Genomic DNA, 21,481 nt, shown 5'->3' with positions numbered 1-21,481 from the left:
TTAAACCGAAAAACTGAAATTATATAAAAAACCGAAAAACCGAAAACCAAAAATCCGAATAATCTAAACCGAAAATCTAGAAAAAAAACATAACAGAAAGTTTCAAATCCTTTGCTTCATCTACACAGCAGCTGCGGTTGCCATTTAACTGCATTAATTCCCTTTTCTTCTTCTACACAGCAGCTACGGCTGCCATTTCACAGCTAAACATGGTCAAACTTAAACATCTAAATGAACTCAAATCCTCAATGAGTATTAACTGCCCATATTCCTCAGGAAAACAAAAATCTAATAATCAACTGATCATAAAGAAATTTAATTGAGAAAATCTGGAAAAAAATTTCATTGACATAATCTGAAACAAAAGGCAAAAACTAATAATCAATTAATCATACTTTCATATTAGGAACTAGATAACTTAATAAATAAATATTGAATTATTAGAGGGATGGAGGAAGTTGCAGCTGTGGGTTTAAGGGTGCAATTGAAGGTGTAAGTAGAGTTTTACCTAGAGTCGGAGCTGTGGAGACGACGGCGTGAAGTTGTGGCGGGGCGTCGGCGTGGTGCATGAGACAAACCTTCTGAGTTGGGCCGGAGCTGGAGAGGCGGCAGGCGACGGCTTGGAGGGGGCGACAGACGACGGACAACGGCTTGGAGTTGGTGGTGGATTGGTGGAGGGATTTAGGGTTAGAGAGAAAGAGAGGGGAGCGGCGGATCTGAAACTGATTCACAAACGTGATGTTCAACTTTCAATTTAGGGCTTAATTTTGATAATAATTAAATAATAACACATATATATATATATATATATATATATAATATAAATAATTAAATAAAATTCGGTTTTTCGGTTTTTTCCCGACCGAATCGAACCGAACCGAAAAACTGAAATTTTTCAAATTTTAAAACCGAACCGAACCGATTTTTAAATTTTCGGTTTGGATCGGTTCGGATATTCGGTTTTCGGATTTTTTCCTCATCCTAATTAATTTGGTAACATAAAAATAAAATATCAGACCTAATTATTATAAAAAATAAATGTGGAGAGTCGTCTTAATTCTGAAAATAGTATTTTGTAAAGATTAGTAGAGTTTGCATGAACATCTATAATTATAACAAAAAAAATATTTGAAATGGACGATGAATATCTGACAGTAGAGACCGTTAAAGGTGCGCAACCTTCTTTTAAAATCGTATAAAAGGGCGCCTTTGATAGCAGGAATAACCGCTTCAATTATGAACATTCACAACCAAAAACCAAACATCCCATTTTCTGCACAAATTCATCCACCCTTCTGTATGATTCTAAAAGCATTTGTAGATTTTCAATTCGCCAATTACATTCGTTTCCCAGTTTATTAAGCTATTTTCTATACAATCGGTAGAAAAAATTTGACAATTTTCCCGCCAAATTGTACGATTAGCATTGGGGAAAATGGAATCGAAGCATGTGGTGATGTCCGCGCTGGGCGTGGGCATCGGAGTAGGAGTAGGCCTCGGATTGGCGTCGGGGTCGAACGCAGTTGGGAGATGGGCGGGCGGCGCCGCCGATGCCAACGGATTGTCGCCTCTGATTATGGAGGAGGAGATGATAGGGCTCATCGGTAATGGAAGGGATTACAATGTCACCTTCGATCAATTCCCCTACTATCTAAGGTAAATTTCGTAAATTTGTTTCGTTTTTGGAAATATATAGTTGATTAATGAATGCAATGAGAATAGCAGAATAGAATATCTCTTGCTGTTTCAGAGTTGGTTCATATTATAAGGCATTTAAATTTCAGAATTGGTTTATAATTCCTTTATCTCATGTGAATGTTTCATAACTTTTAATAATGAAGGCACCTTTGCTTAGCCATGCATTCCCACTGATTTCTTCTTCTACATCAAACGGACAGTGAACAGACAAGGGTCTTGTTAACAAGTGCTACTTTTGTCCATTTGAAGAAATCCCATTTCTCTAAGCACACACGCAATCTATCTCCTGCAAGTCGAGCAATTTTGCTGTCTGGAACCACAGGTAGGTCATTTATCTTTCAGATTATTTGGTTTATTTGATGCTTCTCTTCTTCCAAAACATCTTACAGGTTGTTTATGAGTCATATGTTTCATGTTTTACTAGAAATGTATCACCAAACGCTTTCTAAGGCCCTGGCTCACTTTTTCGAGGCCAAGTTGTTGTTGTTAGATGCATCCGATTTTTCTTTGAAGGTGAGTAGGGTACTTTGTCAGGAATCAGTTAATTTCTCTATGCTATTTCTACTAAGTAAGTCTCTTATCTGAATTTTGAAAACAGATTCAGAGCAAGTACGGATGTTCTAGTGAACCTGTAAGCGCACCGTTTGTTTAAACATTTTGTTGGTGTATTTACCCGACAAAGTGTATTACTTGTCATCTGGTTATGTGGGGTTTCAGTCCATCAATCACAAAGTGAGGCTTATACGTTTGAACTACTTTCCAATTTCTGACATATACCTTTTATAGTCTTTCAAAAGGTCTACATCTGAAGCAACATTGAGCCTAATGTCTGAATTATTTGGATCATTTGCAAAGCTTCAGCCTAAAGAGGAGAGAAGAGGTATGAATAGATGATTTTTTTGTAAAGCTGTATCTTTTTTTTGTGTGTGTAGATCATGAATGTAAGTTTATTTTCACTTGATATTGCCCTACATTTCTAGACAGAAGCGTGATCTCCAAATGTAATAATGACAAGTTGTTCTTTATTAGTCACTTGATAGTCTCTCTTTGTTCTGATTCATAATCGCAATTTTGCATTGAGTGACAACTGTGATCCATGCTCATGATTTTGGTCCTGCATCTCCATCATTATTTGGTGCATCTAAGCATATAATTGTCAGATTTTGAGAGCAGAGTGAGTGATTTTAAATAATAAGGAATGCCTCTATGCAATTAAAACTTCTTTGTGATCTGTATTCCAGCCCTTGGAAAGCATTGGTTATCGAACTCTTCCTATCTTATCATTCACCAATTACTAATGTTCAAATCGTTCGTAGTGTTCAATATATTGACATCATGTTCTTTATTTTGGTTCTTCTAAATGCACTTTTCTTTTTTTGCTTGTAGGGACTCTAAGCAGGAGGGGTAGTGCAGTCAATCTTTCATCATAGTACGTATGATTTTATCTGTGTTTCTTCTATATGTCATTATCTCATGAATGTATCATCATATGCGTGCTTATGTACATGCAGCGGACAGGAAGGCTCTGCTCCAGGAATGATGCGTAGGAATGCATCTGCCTCAGCAAGCATGAATAATCTTGCTTTGAATACGCTTGGAAATTCAGGTAAAATGAAAATGATATAATGTACTCTTCATTATATGCTTTTATAAAGATCGAATGCCTCCACTAAAATTAAGATAAAATGGACTTATTTTTTATAGCAGTTTGAATTTAGTGTATCTATAGCTGATCATTTTACAAGGCTACTGCAGATTAAAATCCTTGACAGAGTGTGTGGAGTTAAGTGGTTCAGGAATCTTCTTTTAAGTGGATCAGTTTTGATATATACTCGTATTCTGTTGTCATATTACCTTTATTTATGTTTCTTAGTCTTGAATCTCAACCGTTTTTAGCTCCGCCAAAGCGTGCAAGTGGCTGGTGTTTTAGTGAGAAACTTTTTATACAAACACTTTACAAGGTAAGATTTCCATTCATGTGTAATGTTCTTCTACACACCCCTGCTAATGCGACATTATGTAGAATTTCTACTGACAGTATAGTATCAACGATATAGGTTCTTACCAAAGTATCAAACATCAGTCCCATTATACTCTACCTTAGGGATGTTGAGCATTTCTTGGGTAGATCCCAGAAACTGTATACAATGTTCCAGAAAATGTTGAAGAAATTGTCTGGATCCGTAGTCATCCTTGGCTCGAGGATTGTTGACCAAGAAGATAGCTATGCATCAGTTGATGACAAGATTTATTCACTATTTCCTTATAACATCGAAATTAGGCCCCCGATGGATGACAATAATGGTCTAAACTGGAAGGCTAAGCTGGAGGAGGATATGAAGATGTTCCAATATCAGGACAACAAAAATCATATAAGCGAGGTACTTGCTGCTAATGACATTGCTTGCGATGATTTGGGCACTGTCTGTATGGCCGACACAATGGTTCTTAGCAACTATATTGAAGAAATTGTGGTATCAGCTATCTCGCACCATCTGACAAATGTCAAGGAACCTGACTACAGAAATGGGAAGCTTGTTATATCCGCGTTAAGGTGCGTCTTTTTGGTGCCATTTCATAAATTATTATTCATCACTAGGTGAATGCGTGTAAACATGCTTACTTATTTTCTCGTCTTGAAACAGCCTATCCCATGGGTTAGGTATATTTCAGGGAAGTCATTCTTGTGGAAATGGTGCCATGAAGCTCGAAGCCCACGTAGAACAGCCAAAGGTTTGTTTCTCGAGTTATACATACTATTTGTCGTCTTAGAATAGCAATACGATGATGTTAAATCACAGGAACCGTTAGATGGAGTAGCTGCAACAGCTGCTGCATCAGTGCCTGAAACAAAATCAGTGACAACTGCACCCGAAAGCAAGAGCGAAGAACTCCCAGCATCAATGGTCCCTGTAAGAATAATTTTCCAGTTTTATTAATTTTAGTTCCTCAGTTAAATTTTTTCATGTTTTGGATGCTTATCTTTTCTGAAATTGGAAATAGCATTGATTGTTTATTTCTATTCTCTAATACAACTTAATGATTTATCCTCCATTAAGAATTATTGACAGAATATGCCTCATGCTCTTCTTTCCATGCTTTATGTATGTTGCAGATTGTGGCACTCCACTTTACTCATATTTCATTAGAACTAACGATCATATCTTCCTCTATTAATAGAGCTGTTTATCATTTTGGTTGCATCAGGAAGTCGCACCGGACAATGAATTTGAAAGACTCATCCGGCCAGAAGTCATACCAGCGAGTGAACTTGGTGTGACATTTGCAGATATAGGAGCCTTAGATGATATAAAGGATTCCCTTCAGGAATTAGTGATGCTACCACTTAGAAGACCCGACCTTTTTGAAGGTGGCCTTTTGAAACCATGTAGGGGAATACTGCTTTTCGGGCCTCCTGGCACGGGGAAGACTATGCTGGCCAAGGCCATAGCTAACGAAGCTGGAGCAAGCTTTATTAATGTTTCAATGTCTACTATAGCTTCCAAGTGGTTTGGTGAAGATGAAAAGAAAGTTCGAGCGTTATTCACTCTTGCAGCCAAGGTATCTCCAACCATAATTTTCGTGGATGAAGTTGACAGTATGCTTGGGCAACGAAACAAAAGTGGGGAACATGAAGCCATGCGAAAGATTAAGAATGAATTCATGACTCATTGGGATGGCTTACTGACGAACCCTGGTGAAAGAATTCTAGTTCTAGCTGCAACCAATAGGCCATTCGATCTTGATGAAGCAATCATCAGGCGCTTTGAGAGAAGGTAAGTTCTCCTACATATTTAAGTACAAGTTAGCTAAAAATTTGTTTCTTACTATAAAATATCTGATGATTGTCACAGAATTATGGTTGGTTTACCGTCTGTGGAGAACCGAGAGAAGATTATAAGGACGCTATTGGCAAAGGATAAAGCAGAAGGATTGGACTTTACAGAGCTTGCAACAATGACAGAAGGATACAGCGGAAGTGATTTAAAGGTTCTTAAAATGTTCTTAGTTTCTTATATGAAGTTAAATCACATCTGATTCTAACAAAAATTTCATAAACAGAACTTGTGTATAACTGCTGCGTACCGACCTGTTCGTGAGTTAATAAAGCAAGAATGTCAGAAAGATCAGGTAACTATATAACATAGTTACGTTTTATATCAATATACACATGCGTCTTCATATTCATAATGCTTCATCTGTTGTGCACTTTAAAGAAGCGTAAAGATGAGGAAGTGCCGCAGTCTGCTGGGGAGAGGGTAGTCAATATCAGGCCATTGAACATGCAAGATTTGAAAGACGCAAAGAATCAGGTAATTGCATGATTACATATTTATCCAAACAACAAAAAGTATCACCTAATTGAGCAATTATATCCTTTATCCAAAATTAGTAGTCAGTTTTCAGTAATTGTGATAATATATTTCCTCAAATTTTCAAGCTTTTTGTTGCATTAATGAACCAAAAATGCTGTAATGACAACAGGTCGCACCTAGCTTTGCAAGTGAAGGGACCATAATGTCAGAGTTGAAGCAATGGAATGAGTTACACGGGGAAGGTGGTTCGAGGAAAAAGGAACAACTATCTTACTTCTTGTAGAATGCCGGTTGCGTTCTGAGATCGGTCAACATTCTATTGTCGTATTTATTATTAAATTCTTAGTAGCTTTTGGTGGAATATATTTTGTTTTTGAAGATGATTGAAGGATTCTCCTTCAATTTGTGACACTCCTCGGCTTGTTGTAGTCTATGTAGTAGTAAGAAATTCCTAGCTACAGCTTTGGGGGGAATAGAAACCTCTTGAAAATTTGTTGTTGATTGTTTGTTAATATGTGAGCTCTGCCAAGTTGAAGATATCCTACAGCGGTAGATATAATTGTTAGCTGTGTGTTATATGTAAATTGTAATCTATTAAAATTATTAATGTATTGTAGATTTTATTTTGTTTTTTGTTTTTGAAATTGTCTCTTGCCAGAGTCCAACAAATAAAGTTATATTTATGCAGATTTTTAGAAAAATAAAATTATTTAGTTTTATGTGGAGTCTCATTAATAATACTAGTACTCCATATAACACCATATTGCATTTCATATTGGCATCCCATTTTTAACATCATAGTATCTCGGAGCATGATGGATTATTATATGAGGAGGGTGTGTTTTTGTAAGCTTTCAATTCACCCGATCTAACTATTTATTACGGTTTTTTCAAAACGAGTGAAAAAAAGAAGTGACTCAACTTTCTTGGGATAGAGAGAATAAGTTTTATGATAAATATTATTTAAATTATAAATTTGATAATGTTGAAATAGAGGATCTGATGTGCACCACTTTTAGACAGATCTAGTTTGTTATGTTCACCAAATTTTCAGTTGTTTGGTCACACTTATTGGGGTGAAGCATGTATTCTTAGTTTCTCTAGTACATAAATGATGAAGCTTTCATATACTTTAATCTTAAAGCTGATAAAATTTTTGGTAGTATGCACAAACCAAACTTTTCATTCAGTATTCATTTCAAATTTAATATCAATCGCAAGAAGATTCTCTCAGATCACATAACCTGTTTCATATTTCTTCGACAATCACAATAATTTGAAAAAACAAGAGGGACATCCAAAAAGTGTAACATTAATTTGAAAACGAAAGAGGAAGATGCACTCCATTTTCAATAGTCTCATTCTAAACCACAAAAAAAAACAAAACAAATTTCCAGAGAAATTATACATGAATTATTGCAAAACTAAGATTCAAAGCAAACATATATGAGGGCTAAAACCTTACAAATAATCACTTTTATCAACACAAAAGAATGGAACCACTAAGCTTCCTACTTAATAACCATGAAAATAAATCTAAAACCACTCATTCCATCTTCTTATTATTATACTTTGGTATCTTGCTCAAGACTTTGGCTTCAAGCACTGCATATTGTTTCCAAAACTCAGCATCTGCCTTCTCCCCATACGCGTCAACCTGATCTTCATACTTCTCGTAGAACCGGGGCACACTGAATGCCACCACCATAACTATTTCCCAAACAAGTGTTTTCGCGTCAAACTCCCACATTCAATGCAAACAAGTAGGTAACAACTACACCGTATACATTCCGTTTTTACCTGCATAGAGGACTGTCAAGAATTCACAGTAACGCCCCGCAACTGACATCATCCATAAGCCAACAATCACCTGCAAAATGAAATGGCAAACATCAATGAAGTTTATAAAACAAATGAGTAAAGCACCAAAGAATACTAGTTGTTCAAGCCATCAAGAACATAGACGATAAAAAGGTAAATACCGCGATAAACTTCTTCATATCCCTTCCTGATGCAACATCCCTCAAAACAGCAAATGCTTGATTGATCCCAATCCTCAAATTAAAGGCTATCTTCACTACCAGCGCTTCAGGGATTCTGTATTCCGGGATTTCTGGAAGAGATCTAGCAGAAAGAGAAATGAAACGGCGTAAGCATCAACTAGGAAGGCTAATAAAGCATAGAATGATACCTGCTGAGGAAGGATCCAGCATTTGACCACAAGAAGAGACAAGCTGAACCGAGCATCAAACCGTAACAGATCAACGACACAAAATGGAAATCAAGAACTTCAAACAAAAACCAAATAGCTGTGGCACCACCAAGGATCCCTGCTGATACTTTTTTCTCCCTCCATAGCATTATATCGGCATCTGATCATCCAATACATTACCTTCTAATTCATACTAATTACCTTAAACTGCAACAACATTTACGTATACATACAAATCCTCATCTCAATCAACATTCCTAAATCAATTACTATGCCATTTAAATCAATCTAATTAGCCTATGATAATGGAAACACAATTGGGAAAAAATGAAATAAGAAATACATATCATCATCTAACATCTAAAATTCGCATTCATGAACAAAATGTATATATATGATAAAATTCAAAATTGTGTGGGTGGGTGTGTTGAACGTACGTTTGCCACCGCCGAGGACCATGTGGAGGGGCCTTTCGCGTCCGAAGAGGCGGTAAACGGTCTTGCCCTTGATGGAGGATGGTTTTTCCTCCTCGGAATCGGACGACGATGACAAATCGCGGGTTTCAATTTCATCCATTAAAATGTTTTATGTGTTCCTCCTCTTGTATTTGTTGTTTTGAGGATTGAGCAGCCTGCCTAGATCGCAATACAATATACATACACCAGCTCGATTGTATAGACGGATGAGAGAGAGTTGGGGGGATTACGACTTACGTAACAACTCATGCAATTACTCTTTTTTTCTTTCTTTTTCTTAAATACACAATATTTTCTTGATTTATTCACAATGCATGTATTCGTTTGATATAAATACTTAAATATGTTTAATTAATTTAAATGTTATAGTTAGAGATTTTGTAACAGTGGTTATCAATAAACCGCGATGGGAATTGTGAATAGTAATTGGACTATTGGAGTTAGATGCATTGTCCTTCAGATGCATATAAATTTTACAAAACATATTTATAAATATACGGAGTGATTGATCAAAATATAACTAATTTTAAATACATTTTGCTATTAAAGCAATTTAGTTTACTTTAAAAGTGTTTTAGTTCACAGCACAAATTTGAAAGCATAGTGAACTAAAATAGCATTATTAAATAATGGCACTCCGTGTTTATATATAATGCAGTGGAGAAAATGTAAAATTAAGATTTGCAAAAGTTAAAACAAACACAGATTAATGTGTTGATGTATTTATTGACGGTGTTTGATTTTAATTAGCATGTGTTTGTTAGTTGTGAATCTGTGATGTGAATTAATAGGCGGTGAGGTGAATACTGAGAGAGAAATTTCAACACATCACATGAGTTCACATGAGTCCATGAGCCATTAGTTAATTGGAAGATAAATAGGAGTATATAAAAAGCCCAACCCACCTTCACAATCACATGCAACAAGACTATGCTACATCTATCTATATTTTAAAATTAATACTACTAGTAGCACGATAGTGATAAAAAATAAATTCTATATATTATATAAATTACAAATTTCTCAATATAGTATCAATACAGTATTAACATAATATCAATACATTGTAAAATTTTAAATTTTGATGTCAACAATTTGTTGATGTTTTGTCATCTGATATTTTCAAACGGTGCAGATTATAAATTGAAGTTTGTATAATATTTAAAATTTGCATTTGATTACATTCCGCATGGTATATATTAGTAGGCAGGGGCGGAGCCACGATGGGGCCAGGGGGGCCATTGGGCCCCTCAGCCATTTGGATAATACCTGTATATAATATATGTATGTTTAACATATTACGTTCTAGTGTAGTTGGTTAGGGTGCCGCCCTTTTATCTGATGGATACTGGATTCGAATATCCCTTGCAAGCATTCTACTTTTTAGTGAACTGTTCCTCTTCTTTGGATTCATATTTTATTAGAATTTTTGTTGATTTTCTCATATTCACTTATATTTAATGGATTTTTTTCCATTAAAATTTTTTATTGATTTTTAAATAGTAATTTTGTATAAATCATTTTTAAATTGCATCATAAAAATAATTTTTATAATTTAAGAATAGATAATAATTCTTTGATTCTATAAATATTTTAAAATACTATTATATGTTATGAATAATATTAATTTTAATGTGATGCCATTTATATAAAAAAATTCTGAAATACTAGAAAAATAGCTTTGTTCTAATAAATCGTGCTACGCTCTAAAAAATCTGTTTACTAATTATTTTTTTCATCATTCATTTCTCAAGTGTGGTTTTTTATATTGTTCGCGTCCGAGCCGTTTCCGTGTTGTTAGCAATTGAACACAATCAACAAATTTTCATGGTAATTTGGGCCCCCACCGTAAAATTTCTGGCTCCGCCACTGTTAGTAGGAGATTAATTTCAATTGAATATTTTTCTCTTAATTTACGTCATTTTCTTATGAATGTGAAATTGTTTTTCGATGGTATGATAATGGAAAAACATTTGGCGCTGCATATCCTTAATTCCTCGTACAGAATATATTGATTTTACTTTTATCTTCATAATAAAATTTTAATATAATTGTAATCACATGATTTTCCAACAACAAACCTCTCCTCTCCTCTCCCAACACAAACTTCCTTTATAAGGCCTTCACCCTCACCACCGCATGCTGTAACTGCAAACAAACTCTCTCTCTCTCTCTCTAACAGACAGCCTTTATTTAAACATCATTGTTTATTAATCTCTTCGGGTGTAAACTCAGCTGCCACACTGGCTCTACCTACTCTGGAAGCCCTAACCATGCTCAATTACTGGCGTACAACCGGCGCCACCACTGGACGCCCCTCCACTCCCCTCATCCTCCCCGCCGCCAGCCCCTTCTCCGACTACGGCTTCGATGGCCCGTTCTTCGACCTCGAATTCACCCTCTCCAATCACATCAACGACAACGCATCTCTAAATTCCGGCGACTCGTCCGAATACGAAGATGAAGACATGCGAGAAATCCAGCTCAACCTGGACGCCATCAATCAAACTTACAAGCCGCGGTCGACCACCGAATCGAATCATCCTGAAGAAAATTCCAAATTCCCCCTTTCTATTGTGAAAACGGCGGGAAAATTCGGAGTCCTCTTCCAAAAACCTAATTCCTCAAATGAGAAACCGAAGAATGAGCTTCTTCGGGTTAAATTCAAAGTGGATGAAGTGAAAGGACCGCTGATTTCTCTGTTTGCGAGAGATTGCAGCATCTCGGAAGATCCAGTCACGAATTCCGATTCGGAGAAGTTGGGGAAAGAAATTCTGCACAAGTACTTGAATATTCTCAAGCCTTTGTACGTCCGTGTTGAGAAGATGAAGTTCTCCGGCCAGCTGAGAGCTCCGCCGGAGATGGCGAAATCGGGGTTTCGGAGCAATACTAATCTGCAGGCGGGGATTAAAGTAGTGCGTAAGCATTTGGGGAAGAGCCGGTCAACTTCGGCCGCGGCGGCGGTGGTGTCGCCGCCGGGAAACCGCCGTGACGACTCGCTGTTGGAGGTGCAGGATGGGATTCTAGGCGCTATTTTGCATTGCAAGAGATCATTCCATTCAGATAGTGGTAATTAAACACTGATTCATCTCTTAAATATAAATGTATTTATTCATATATATTAGTATTACTCCATGTAATTTACCCGTTTTTATTAATTTTACAAATGTGATTTTTCAGAAAGACAATTGTCCCGGACCCGGTCGGTGAGTGATGCATGCTGCGACAAGTCTGTGATTTCTTCTACTTTATATTCGGGGAAACTTGTATAGGCATGGATCATCTTTCTTTGAACGGATATAATTTATAATTTGTATATATTGTAAAATTAATAAAAATATTCAGTATTGATCCGAGAAAATGCCATGACTCAACTGTCTTCTTAATATAATAGGAGTATCATTCATTTTTTTTATAGTTATTTGTCGTACTAGAAATCTAGATCTAATCAACTACCATCATACTAGTTATTTTTGTCTTAATAACTATTCTTTATTTCAATAGAATCAAACAATAACATGTTTTATCCTCTTCACACAACACTTGCATGAGTTATGAACATATGCTACCTAGATAACGAGAATCATAAATTTATCAATTAAAGATGAAACGTCTTATCAATTAAGCGCGTCCTATCCCCATTGTCTAGTCTTGAGTCAGATAGAAATCGTCAAATCAATAACTTAAAATGCTTGTTACGAAAGTTTCAAATTATTAAAGCCTTGATTCGTGGCACATGGCATTCCTAATACTCTCTAAATTGTATATTGATACGTCCATTTATTTCTCCATAATTTACATTGATATGAGAAAAGTGGGGACATCAACTTCAATGTTGTTCATCAATCACTTGCATTACGATGTATAGGCAATAAAGTATTATGAGCATTTTATCATGTAAAGAGAAAGCACTTCAAAAAGTGAATACAAATTAAAAAGGTGAGAGAATCTTTGTACCTCCTTACATGTTGCAAAGAAACTACTCCATATTTATAAACACTCGTCAGAAATGATGTAGAGCGTTGGCATTTTAGTTCTTTATTTTTTTATTTTTGCAAGCCCGAGAATACAGATAGAATAATTTGATCCGACATCAACTAATTTATGGATAGAATCTTTAGGCATAATTATGTTGTTAGCTGTATCTGGATACCCATGTTTGTAAACTACTAGTAGAATATTTGGACATATAATTAATTATATATGCACAACTGACCAAAGATAAGATTATATCAAAACTCCTCTTAAACTTAAGAATTAATTAGGTGGTGAACCTAGAGTGTTGTTGTTTAGTAGTACTAATTATATACTATAGGTCTCCTTTGCTCCACATCATGTGATGAAATTTGACATTTTGACCATCTTTTTAATTAGCATATATGGTATGTTTACTTTGGTATATTCACCTGTTACATACTTTCTCGTCTCATAATAGATGTCACATTTGGATAATGACACGAGATTTTCAAAAATATTATTTTGTGCGTTAAATAGAAAAAGAAAATATATTTTTATATATTAATATTAAAGAGAAATTTTTTCCAACAAAAAAAGATATAACATCTTTTATGAGATAAATGAAAAGGAAAATGTGACGCCCATTAAATAGAATAAAGAAATTGTGGTAGGAAGATAAAATGGTGACCGTCAAATAACACCAACGATAAATTAATGACATTTGAAATCCATTTATCACAAAATGACTATATTCATCAAAGTGATGCATTCACGATCCAACCAATGACTTAAAGTCGTATAGATGTACAAGTTGAAGTATTATTGCATATGGCCCTTCCCTTGCATTTTTATATGAGGACAAATTATTATTGCAAGTGGTGAAAATATTATTGCATTTTTGTATTTTGCATTTGGTAGTACATTTCTGGCAGTAACTGAACTTAAATGCACCCATTCATAAAAACAAAATTTTGGATACTGTAAGTACATTCCGAAATTGGTATTTGAATCTCTGTAATTATTGTTAGTTCGTTTGGAAAAATAGTAGGAGTTGCAGTTTTATTTGATTAAGAGCCATAGTATATACATCACTTTCAATTTCATAATTTAAAATTAATTGATAATATATAATAAATTGTAACTGGGTGATATATATATAACTAATCTTAATTATATTGGCGGGCGAAAGTTAGGGACATGATAATGATAATTAAACTACTTTAGGTGCGATATCAAAAAATTGCACCAGCCGGACAATCATTAAGCATAAATGATGACCCAAATATAAATAACAACAAATTAGGTGGAATATACCACTAAAAGTCGTAAATCGTTACATCGTTCTAAAATAATGTGCTTGGAAATTTTGATAGTTTCTTGTTACTGGGATTGTAGTGAAACCTAAATTCACAACATGATCCGAATAATCCGTTAAATTAAGTAGAAATTTATATTCGATAAAATTTTAATTGGACTAGTCCACAACCGATTAGCTCTTAAATCAATTGCTCAATGGAGGGAATTTGAAAGTTCAGAATTATTTTCGAGAGGATTATATAATTGCAAAAAAACTTAGTTACTATAGGCTATGTTTAATTAAAAATATTTATATCTAAATGACAATAAAAAACATGCATGCATGGTTGTCAAGATTATAAAGAATGTTCGAATAGATTACAAAGTGGGTAATACTTAAATGACGAGCTGTCACACAATGAACCATATCTTTACTAGGCATTTGGTGAAAATCAAATTAAAGTGTGTCCAGGATCCATAAAGATCATATTTGCTAACTTCGATATCATTTTAAATTAGGAGGGAAGGTTTGCTAATCTATTACTTTGTAATAAATTATAGGTAAAGATTCTGAGTAATGATAGTGTATAGAAGAGTACATGTGGAATGATTAACATGTGAAAATGAAAATGTGATTTCATAAAATATAATTTATATAATTTCTGATAACTCTTTTTTTTAAACTAGGGAAGAAAGTCATTAGCATTTTGAACTTATATTAATTATTTAAATTGAATTATCAAAGTTATAGGCCTCTTACTACTGAGAGCATAGCCGTTGGCAATTTGATTTTTTTAAATCGTTTTTAATTAAAAAACCGATTAAAAATAAAAAAAAAATATATTTTCCCACTTCCCAAAAAATTATATCCTTTTTCTACTCACTTTTAATTTATTTTTCAATTTTTCCCCCCAAAAATACACATTTTCATCTATTAATACCCCCACTTTCACACCCAAAAATTCACACCACACTACACAATTCTCTTCTACATTCTCTCATTTCCATCCCCATCTACATTCTCTCATTTTCATTCTCAATCTTTCTTCCACTCCTACAACATAACAATGTCCGGCCACGACGATTACCCCCCGAGCTCCCACAGTTGGAACCCCGATTGGTTCGGTTCACAACCGTTTCCTAGTCCGGAAACGGAATATTCGGCCTCTCCTCAAACCTAAAGTTTGGGAGTTCCGGGTGGCTACCGACCTTACCCGATCGACAACCAAGATGCCCCCGAAGGGCAATACGGGTGGACACCCGAGCCTAGAGCGAGGTCGAGCGGCCCCTCCCAAACTCCGGCTCCTCCTACTCGCGGTGTACGCACACCGTACACTCCGGCGGAGATGAAGCAATTGTTCAAGGCGTTCTTGTCAATCTCCCAAGATCCGGAGGTTGGCGCGAACCAATCCGGCGATCATTATTGGTGGCGCAGTCGCCGGTACAATGAAAACCGGCCGGTGGGAACGATCGAGCGCAACGAGAGTATGGTGCGCAGCGCCATATACAGAGCCAACGAAGAAATCAAGAAGTTCCAGGGGTATTACCTCCAGGAAGAGCAGTCGGCGGGGAGCGGCCGGAGCGAGGTCGACATCATTAGTTCCGCTTTGTCGACCTACCAATCCATGAACTACAAGTTGTTCAAGTACCTCAACATTTGGCAGGAGACGTGGTCGCATCCCAAGTATATGGGAGGCGTAACATCCTCCTCTAGTGGCTCCTCCAATTGGTCAAGGTCGGTATCCCTATCCGACGCCGGCTCCAAAGACGTGGCTAGCCAACTTGCCGGAGCTAACTTGGGTAGTCCCGACGCCGGCCCGAGCGGTTCCCAACGCCGACCGCAAGGAAGGAAGAAGGCGGCGACCAATCGCCGTCGCGCCGCGACTCCATCCGGCGATGCTCCCGAACCGGCTCCCGTTCTTGTTCCCGTTCCCGTTCCCTATGCGCTACCTCCACCCCCCACCAACTCGTTGTGGGGGATTTTGGCCCAACTCAATATAGCCGATAGGTCAACTATGACCCCCGCGCAACTTCGATTGCATGAGGCCATGATATTGGGCCTCCAAAAACAATTGGGGGTAGTGCCGTCGGATGAATAGTCTTCCACGTGGGTATTTTTAGCCTTTAATTATGTAATTTTTAATTTGTAGGAGTTTAATTATGTAATTTTTAATTTTTAGGATTTTAATTATGTAAATTTTATTTTTTAGGATTTTAATTATGTAATTTTTAATTTTTAATGTATTTTGTAATATTATTCCGGGTATTTTTAATGTATTTTAATTTTGTGGAAATGTTTTTCTTTAAATTGAATAATGGAATGGTGAGACCCTTGTGCTCGTCCTTGCGGAAGAGCACGGATGCGAGTGTTGTGCTCTTGCGTAAAAGCAGGCAGAAAAAGTGGGGTCGGACCCACAACCATGCTTGTTGGCAAGAGCATGGTTGTGGATGCTCTGACAGCCAAGGAATGTATGAAGTATTATTAGCAACCTTTAGCTGCACTATTACATGATGCACCACCATCAACAAAATGCTGAATATTGGGAAGAGGAAGAGGATGATATGTAGAATCCGCAAATAAATGATAAAATAGACAATTAATGAGATCCCCAAATACCACTATTAGTATCTCAATAATCAAATGGCAAAATAGACAATTAACGAGAATCAGCCAAATACCTAACAAATGAGAAAACATACCATTACTGAGAAATGACCGAATACTGTTGGAATATAAAATATATGTTGGACGAGTAATTTAGTTTTAAGGAAATATTTGAGAGGAAAATGGATGAAATATATAGAAAATGGTTTAGAAGATGTGATATGGGAAAACTTAAAAAACTCTTTATTATCAAACTTTCAACTTATACAAAATGGTACATCTCTCTCATATTTAATTTTTTTATATTCTAAATATCTAGATTTTCCCTATAAAAATCAATATATTTTTAGATAGTATCTATATTCTACAGAATTCTATCTCTAGTTAATTCTACTAGATATTTTCTACTAGATATTTTCTCATGCCTAATTCTAGATAATTCTACGTAGGATACTTTTATATTGCTTATAGCATTATAATCCAAAATTAAGACCAAATTTAGATCCAAAATTTTAAAATGAGTGAAATTTTATATTGAAGATAAAGTAATAGTAATAAAATTGTACAGACAAAAATAACTCCCACCAATCTTTATGTCCGGATCCCACCACATAATTTCTTCCCTTAGATTTCAACCATAAATACAAATTTTAGAGAAAAAAAATGAATAAAAAATAATTTTGTGATGTGAAAAAAATTATGTAATGATTGGAGCATTTATAAATGATTTTGTAATGAATTGGAGGATAAACAAAATGAAAAAAATAAAAAAAAGAGAAAAACAGTAGGAGTAATATTTAGGGATTGAGAAATTGTAATAAATCATTTTTTTTTAAATACAGTGCCTGGACACGAGCCCACTTGCATGAGGTGAATGAGCGTCACTGCCCCAGTACAGCATGCCACTTGGGGGGCAGCGCGTGTCCCGCGAACTCAGTCCCCATCCCTCCAGGTCGAAAGTCCCCACGGGACGGGTCTGAGCTTCTGGCGGGCAACTGTTGCTGATGCTCAAAGAAGATTTTGGTATTAAGTGCGATCTCCACTTTGGGCTTCCATATTATATCCTAGCTCTTGAGTTTATTGTAAAACTTATGTAGTCTAATTTGTTCGTAAATTAAGTCTTAATTGAAACATTTTAAAGTGTAGGGTCAAATTTTAATAATGCCCAATAAATTTGGATTGAATTTGACTTATCTCTCTTATCTTGTGGGTAAGAACTCTCAGCTGTTGAAAAATACTTTCATATGCTAGATTTAAGAAAAGACACTGCCTATTATTTTAGATAAAAAGTTAATATTGCGGTATGAAATGGTAGTTATTAGAGTATTATATATTTGCTAAACTAATTTATTTTAGATTAGCTGAAATATGGAGTATATACTCAAATGTGTTTCTAAAACCTTAATAAATATATAACCAACTAAATTTTATAATAAAGTCATATGTAAATAAAATCAACCCATAAATTCCAACACCACATGTGGCGTTGATTAAATTTGCAATCACCAACCTCAGTTTTACCAAAAGAATGTTACACTTGAATATTTCATTAAAACACCTCCAACACATTACACAAAATCATAGCTAGCTACATATGCATATACAGATTTTAATTTGTTTTCAATACAATATTAAAACACAATTAACTCGGAAGGTATACAAGCCTCGTTGAAGCTTATTGATCGATTTCCCCCTCCCATAATTAAAAATCACTAGACCTCAATACAATCAAACTAATATCTAAACTAAATTTCAGTGGCAATTCAAATCTTGAATTCCCTGCGTCTTCACAATCAAATTCATAGTGCAATTCAATTTGGCTACAACCAAATTCTTTTTAATAACTTGCGTAATTTTAACCTTTCCACTAACCTTCATATAGCTACTAATACTCAAAATTCCAACGCTTAAATCCCCCTTTAATCTTCCAACTTCCATAATTTTATCCACCATAACTACCACCCTAACATCCACACCAACCCTCTTCCGGGCCTGGGCCTCGCCCGCCGGGCCCGCCGCCTCGCCCACCAGCGATCCGCCGTAGTACAAAAATGTCGCCACGTTGCCAAACCGGTACGACGCCACGTTCGGGTTCTTGACCTCAAGCCCGAACCCGAACGTCAAGTTACGGCCCGGCCCGAAGCCCGATGTGCCGTTGAGCTCGGTGACTCCCTCCACGGCGACGGAATTCATCTTTAGCGACGGGATCTTGACGTGTAAGACGGTGAACATAAGCACTAGCACGACCGTCAACGCGATCAAAAGGATCGCCGCGAAGCAGCCGCAGAGCTTGATGCACCTCTGGCGCCGGTGGCAGAGTTGCGGGCCGAGCTCGTCTGGGAAGTCGTTGGAGCGGTCGTAGTAATCGATGTCGACGCGGTGGGCTGCCGGAGCTAAGGGCTTTACTTGCTCTTTCTTGTCGGACATGGCTTGGTTGTGTTGATTGGAATGTTGTGTGAGGAAATAGTGAGTGGGAATTAAGGTAGAGTACTACTAATATATGTTTGGACGCATTTAATTGCGGGCTATGAATTTGACTGTGGGGTTTTTTAAAGATAAGTGGAGAGAGTTGATTTAATGAGACGGATAAGTGAAGTCATTAATTTGTCAAGGAAGGTTCTAATTATATATAGCAATTGGAAAATTGGGATGGTGCTAAGTTCTTAGAAGTTCCCTGTTGACTTGGACTAAAGACTAGTATAATTCAGACGTCTAATTATGGCATGTTTGGGTAACCTTTGTTAAATTAAAATCTGACATTTTAATTTAACTGCGTTTCATAGTAAAAAGTTGTCACCGTAGAAACAGGCATGGAAACACTGGCCAAGTTCGTTTTAACATGGCTGCCAAATAACTATGGTGTCATTCGATTGTTGACAAACTCATATTTTTAGTGTTGTGATTGATATGTTGATGTGCATAATTGTTGAGTTTTTGTGCTCAAATCATTATTTCCAGCCAATTACTATATGTTTTGGAGTTCACGTGTTTGTTAAGTGTTTGAAGCAAAATAGGTGAAAAATTCGTGTAAAAAGAGCTCCACCCGGTCGGGTGAGTATTTCCCGAATAATTCCACCCGGCCGGGTGACATTTCGATGTTGTGAAGAGTCCAGGAGGTGCCGAAAAAGCAAGACCCGGCCGGGTGAATTTCATGTGCACTAATTCTACCCGGCCGGGTAGACCCTCTACGTGCAGAATATGATGTACCCGGCCGGGTGATTTATCAGAAGCTTAATTCCACCCGGCCGGGTCTGCCTCGCCGGCGATTTTCTTTTTGGAAAACGCGATTTTTAGAAGAGGGGGATAAGAGGACAGATCTAGGTCATCGAGAGGCATTCACCACACGCCGAAAAAACACATTCTCTCACTTTGAAGAACTCTTGGAAGAAGATTGAAGATTCAAGCTTCGATTCCTCCGCCAATTGTAATTCGTATCATGTTTCTCATTGTTTTTCTTAGTTTAGACTTGTTTTCTACCATGAATATGAGTAGCTAAACTTCTCATGTAGAATTCTTGGTGAAGATGCATTGATTCATAGTTTTAATCCAATTGACTTCGTTTTTATCCAGCTCTTGTAATTGTTTGATTTATTCATGTGCTTTTTCCTGTCAATTGCTTGATCACCAATTGAGAGTGTTAGGGTTTCTTCGAGTAATCGGAAGATGAAATAATTAATCTTGAAAGAGGAATAATTCACACCTTAATTCAAAAAAACTCGGGAGAGTTGAGATTCTGAGTGGCATCATTAATCTAATCGAACTGTTGGGAGTTAAGTCTAAGAATTAGAAGTGGACTTCAATTGTTACACTTAATCTACGGATTTCTCACCTTGGGAAGGGGTTTAATTCATATTTGTGATTGATTCAACGATTCTGGAGACTTTAAACGATAATTTAATTTCAATTGGGTTAAGCTATGAGTTGTGCATCGGATCCTTGAATTCTGCATATTTCTCTATCATTTTCTACAACTTGCTTCTTTGTTCTCTCGTTTAAGTGCTTCTTTTAAATTCTGAATTTATATGCTTTTAGTAGTTGTTAATTTTAAAAACCCAAAATTCTTAATCTTTTGGATAGTAGTTAAAATTTGTTCGTGGTACTTAGGTTTACACTTAATTGTCTTTGTGGGATACGATATACTCTTGCTTGCTATTTGCTACGATAACCCCGTACACTTGCGAGTATTATTTGGGTAAAATAAAGTTGAGTCAATTGTCATAACTAATTATCATATGATAATCCATTTAAGAGTGAATTGTGAGATTATTTAGTTGGAGAGAGTGGTTATCACTAATTATCACATAATTATTCATTTATGATTAAATTGTTAGATTCAGTTTCATTAATAGAATACAATGCATATTTAACCATAAGGTATAATTTTTTAAATCGAATGGCTATAATACTCCTATTGAACTGTTAAAAGAGATTGTTTACTTATGTGATGATGTTTTGTGAATTTTTTTTGATGCCGTTTTTTCGATTGATAAGATATAGGAGTGTGAATTTCATGGTTCAAATAGAATTTGTCACAATGTGAACGGTACAAGTTTTAGAAGAATGATTTGTAGTATGAAAGTGAAATAGTAAGTGTTAGGGTGTGTACCGAAGTGGACTTATAGAATAAGAAAAATAAAAAGGAAATTGTAACAAAATTTTCACCGATAAGTATTTAGGTCATCCGCAACGCTGTCACTTATCCGTCCCTTAAATTACTATTCATGGGCCCCACTGTACTTTTTTACTCCATCTCTTAACTAAAGGACGGAACCTGCAACCCTCCATCTCTTATCCGTCCCTTAACCGTCCCTTAAATTACTATTCATTCAATTTCATTTTTTATTTTTATTTCAACAAATTCAATTAATAAAAACACATTTCATTAAATAAAATAAAGTTACAACATTACATTCTTAAAACA

At 36.0% G+C, this 21,481-nt stretch overlaps 4 protein-coding genes and 1 long non-coding RNA gene across 6 annotated transcripts; 2 read left to right on the top strand and 3 right to left on the bottom strand.

Moving 5' to 3' along the window:
* On the bottom strand, positions 1-758 carry LOC121771091. Its single transcript, XR_006043931.1, has 2 exons — positions 509-758; positions 1-189 (listed from the first exon to the last, which is right to left on the bottom strand). It is a non-coding gene; the product is annotated as an uncharacterized LOC121771091 (long non-coding RNA).
* Positions 759-1,257: 499 nt separating this feature from the next.
* On the top strand, positions 1,258-6,550 carry LOC121770629. Its single transcript, XM_042167383.1, has 16 exons — positions 1,258-1,656; positions 1,899-2,020; positions 2,123-2,211; positions 2,297-2,329; positions 2,485-2,578; positions 3,085-3,127; positions 3,210-3,304; positions 3,595-3,659; positions 3,756-4,252; positions 4,344-4,431; positions 4,500-4,610; positions 4,906-5,474; positions 5,553-5,688; positions 5,761-5,829; positions 5,916-6,011; positions 6,184-6,550. Exons 1-16 carry the CDS (start codon positions 1,436-1,438, stop codon positions 6,295-6,297), a joined length of 2,442 nt encoding a protein of 813 aa, XP_042023317.1. The 5' UTR covers positions 1,258-1,435; the 3' UTR covers positions 6,298-6,550.
* Positions 6,551-7,473: 923 nt separating this feature from the next.
* Positions 7,474-8,929, bottom strand: LOC121771221 (reticulon-like protein B2). 2 transcript variants are annotated; one of them, XM_042167995.1, is made up of 5 exons: positions 8,664-8,929; positions 8,206-8,386; positions 7,997-8,138; positions 7,815-7,884; positions 7,474-7,724 (listed from the first exon to the last, which is right to left on the bottom strand). In XM_042167995.1, the coding sequence occupies exons 1-5, from the start codon at positions 8,800-8,802 to the stop codon at positions 7,561-7,563; spliced, it is 696 nt and encodes a 231-aa protein (XP_042023929.1). In that variant the 5' UTR covers positions 8,803-8,929; the 3' UTR covers positions 7,474-7,560. The 2 variants fall into 2 exon arrangements, with proteins under 2 accessions (XP_042023929.1, XP_042023930.1); XM_042167996.1 differs by having other exon boundaries at positions 8,206-8,248.
* A 1,871-nt stretch (positions 8,930-10,800) lies between these two features.
* Positions 10,801-12,063, top strand: LOC121770634 (probable membrane-associated kinase regulator 2). The gene is made up of 2 exons (XM_042167388.1): positions 10,801-11,771; positions 11,883-12,063. Exons 1-2 carry the CDS (start codon positions 10,976-10,978, stop codon positions 11,972-11,974), a joined length of 888 nt encoding a protein of 295 aa, XP_042023322.1. The 5' UTR covers positions 10,801-10,975; the 3' UTR covers positions 11,975-12,063.
* Positions 12,064-18,312: 6,249 nt separating this feature from the next.
* On the bottom strand, positions 18,313-18,987 carry LOC121770253. Its single transcript, XM_042167018.1, has one exon. It carries the CDS (start codon positions 18,985-18,987, stop codon positions 18,313-18,315), a length of 675 nt encoding a protein of 224 aa, XP_042022952.1.
* Positions 18,988-21,481: the final 2,494 nt, after the last annotated feature.

This window comes from Salvia splendens, chromosome 16 (genome assembly GCF_004379255.2).
Source record: "Salvia splendens isolate huo1 chromosome 16, SspV2, whole genome shotgun sequence".
In the NCBI taxonomy this organism is placed as follows: domain Eukaryota; kingdom Viridiplantae; phylum Streptophyta; class Magnoliopsida; order Lamiales; family Lamiaceae; genus Salvia; species Salvia splendens.
The sequence above is the reverse complement of the archived record's forward strand: the minus strand, read 5'-3'. Positions and strand labels throughout refer to the sequence as shown.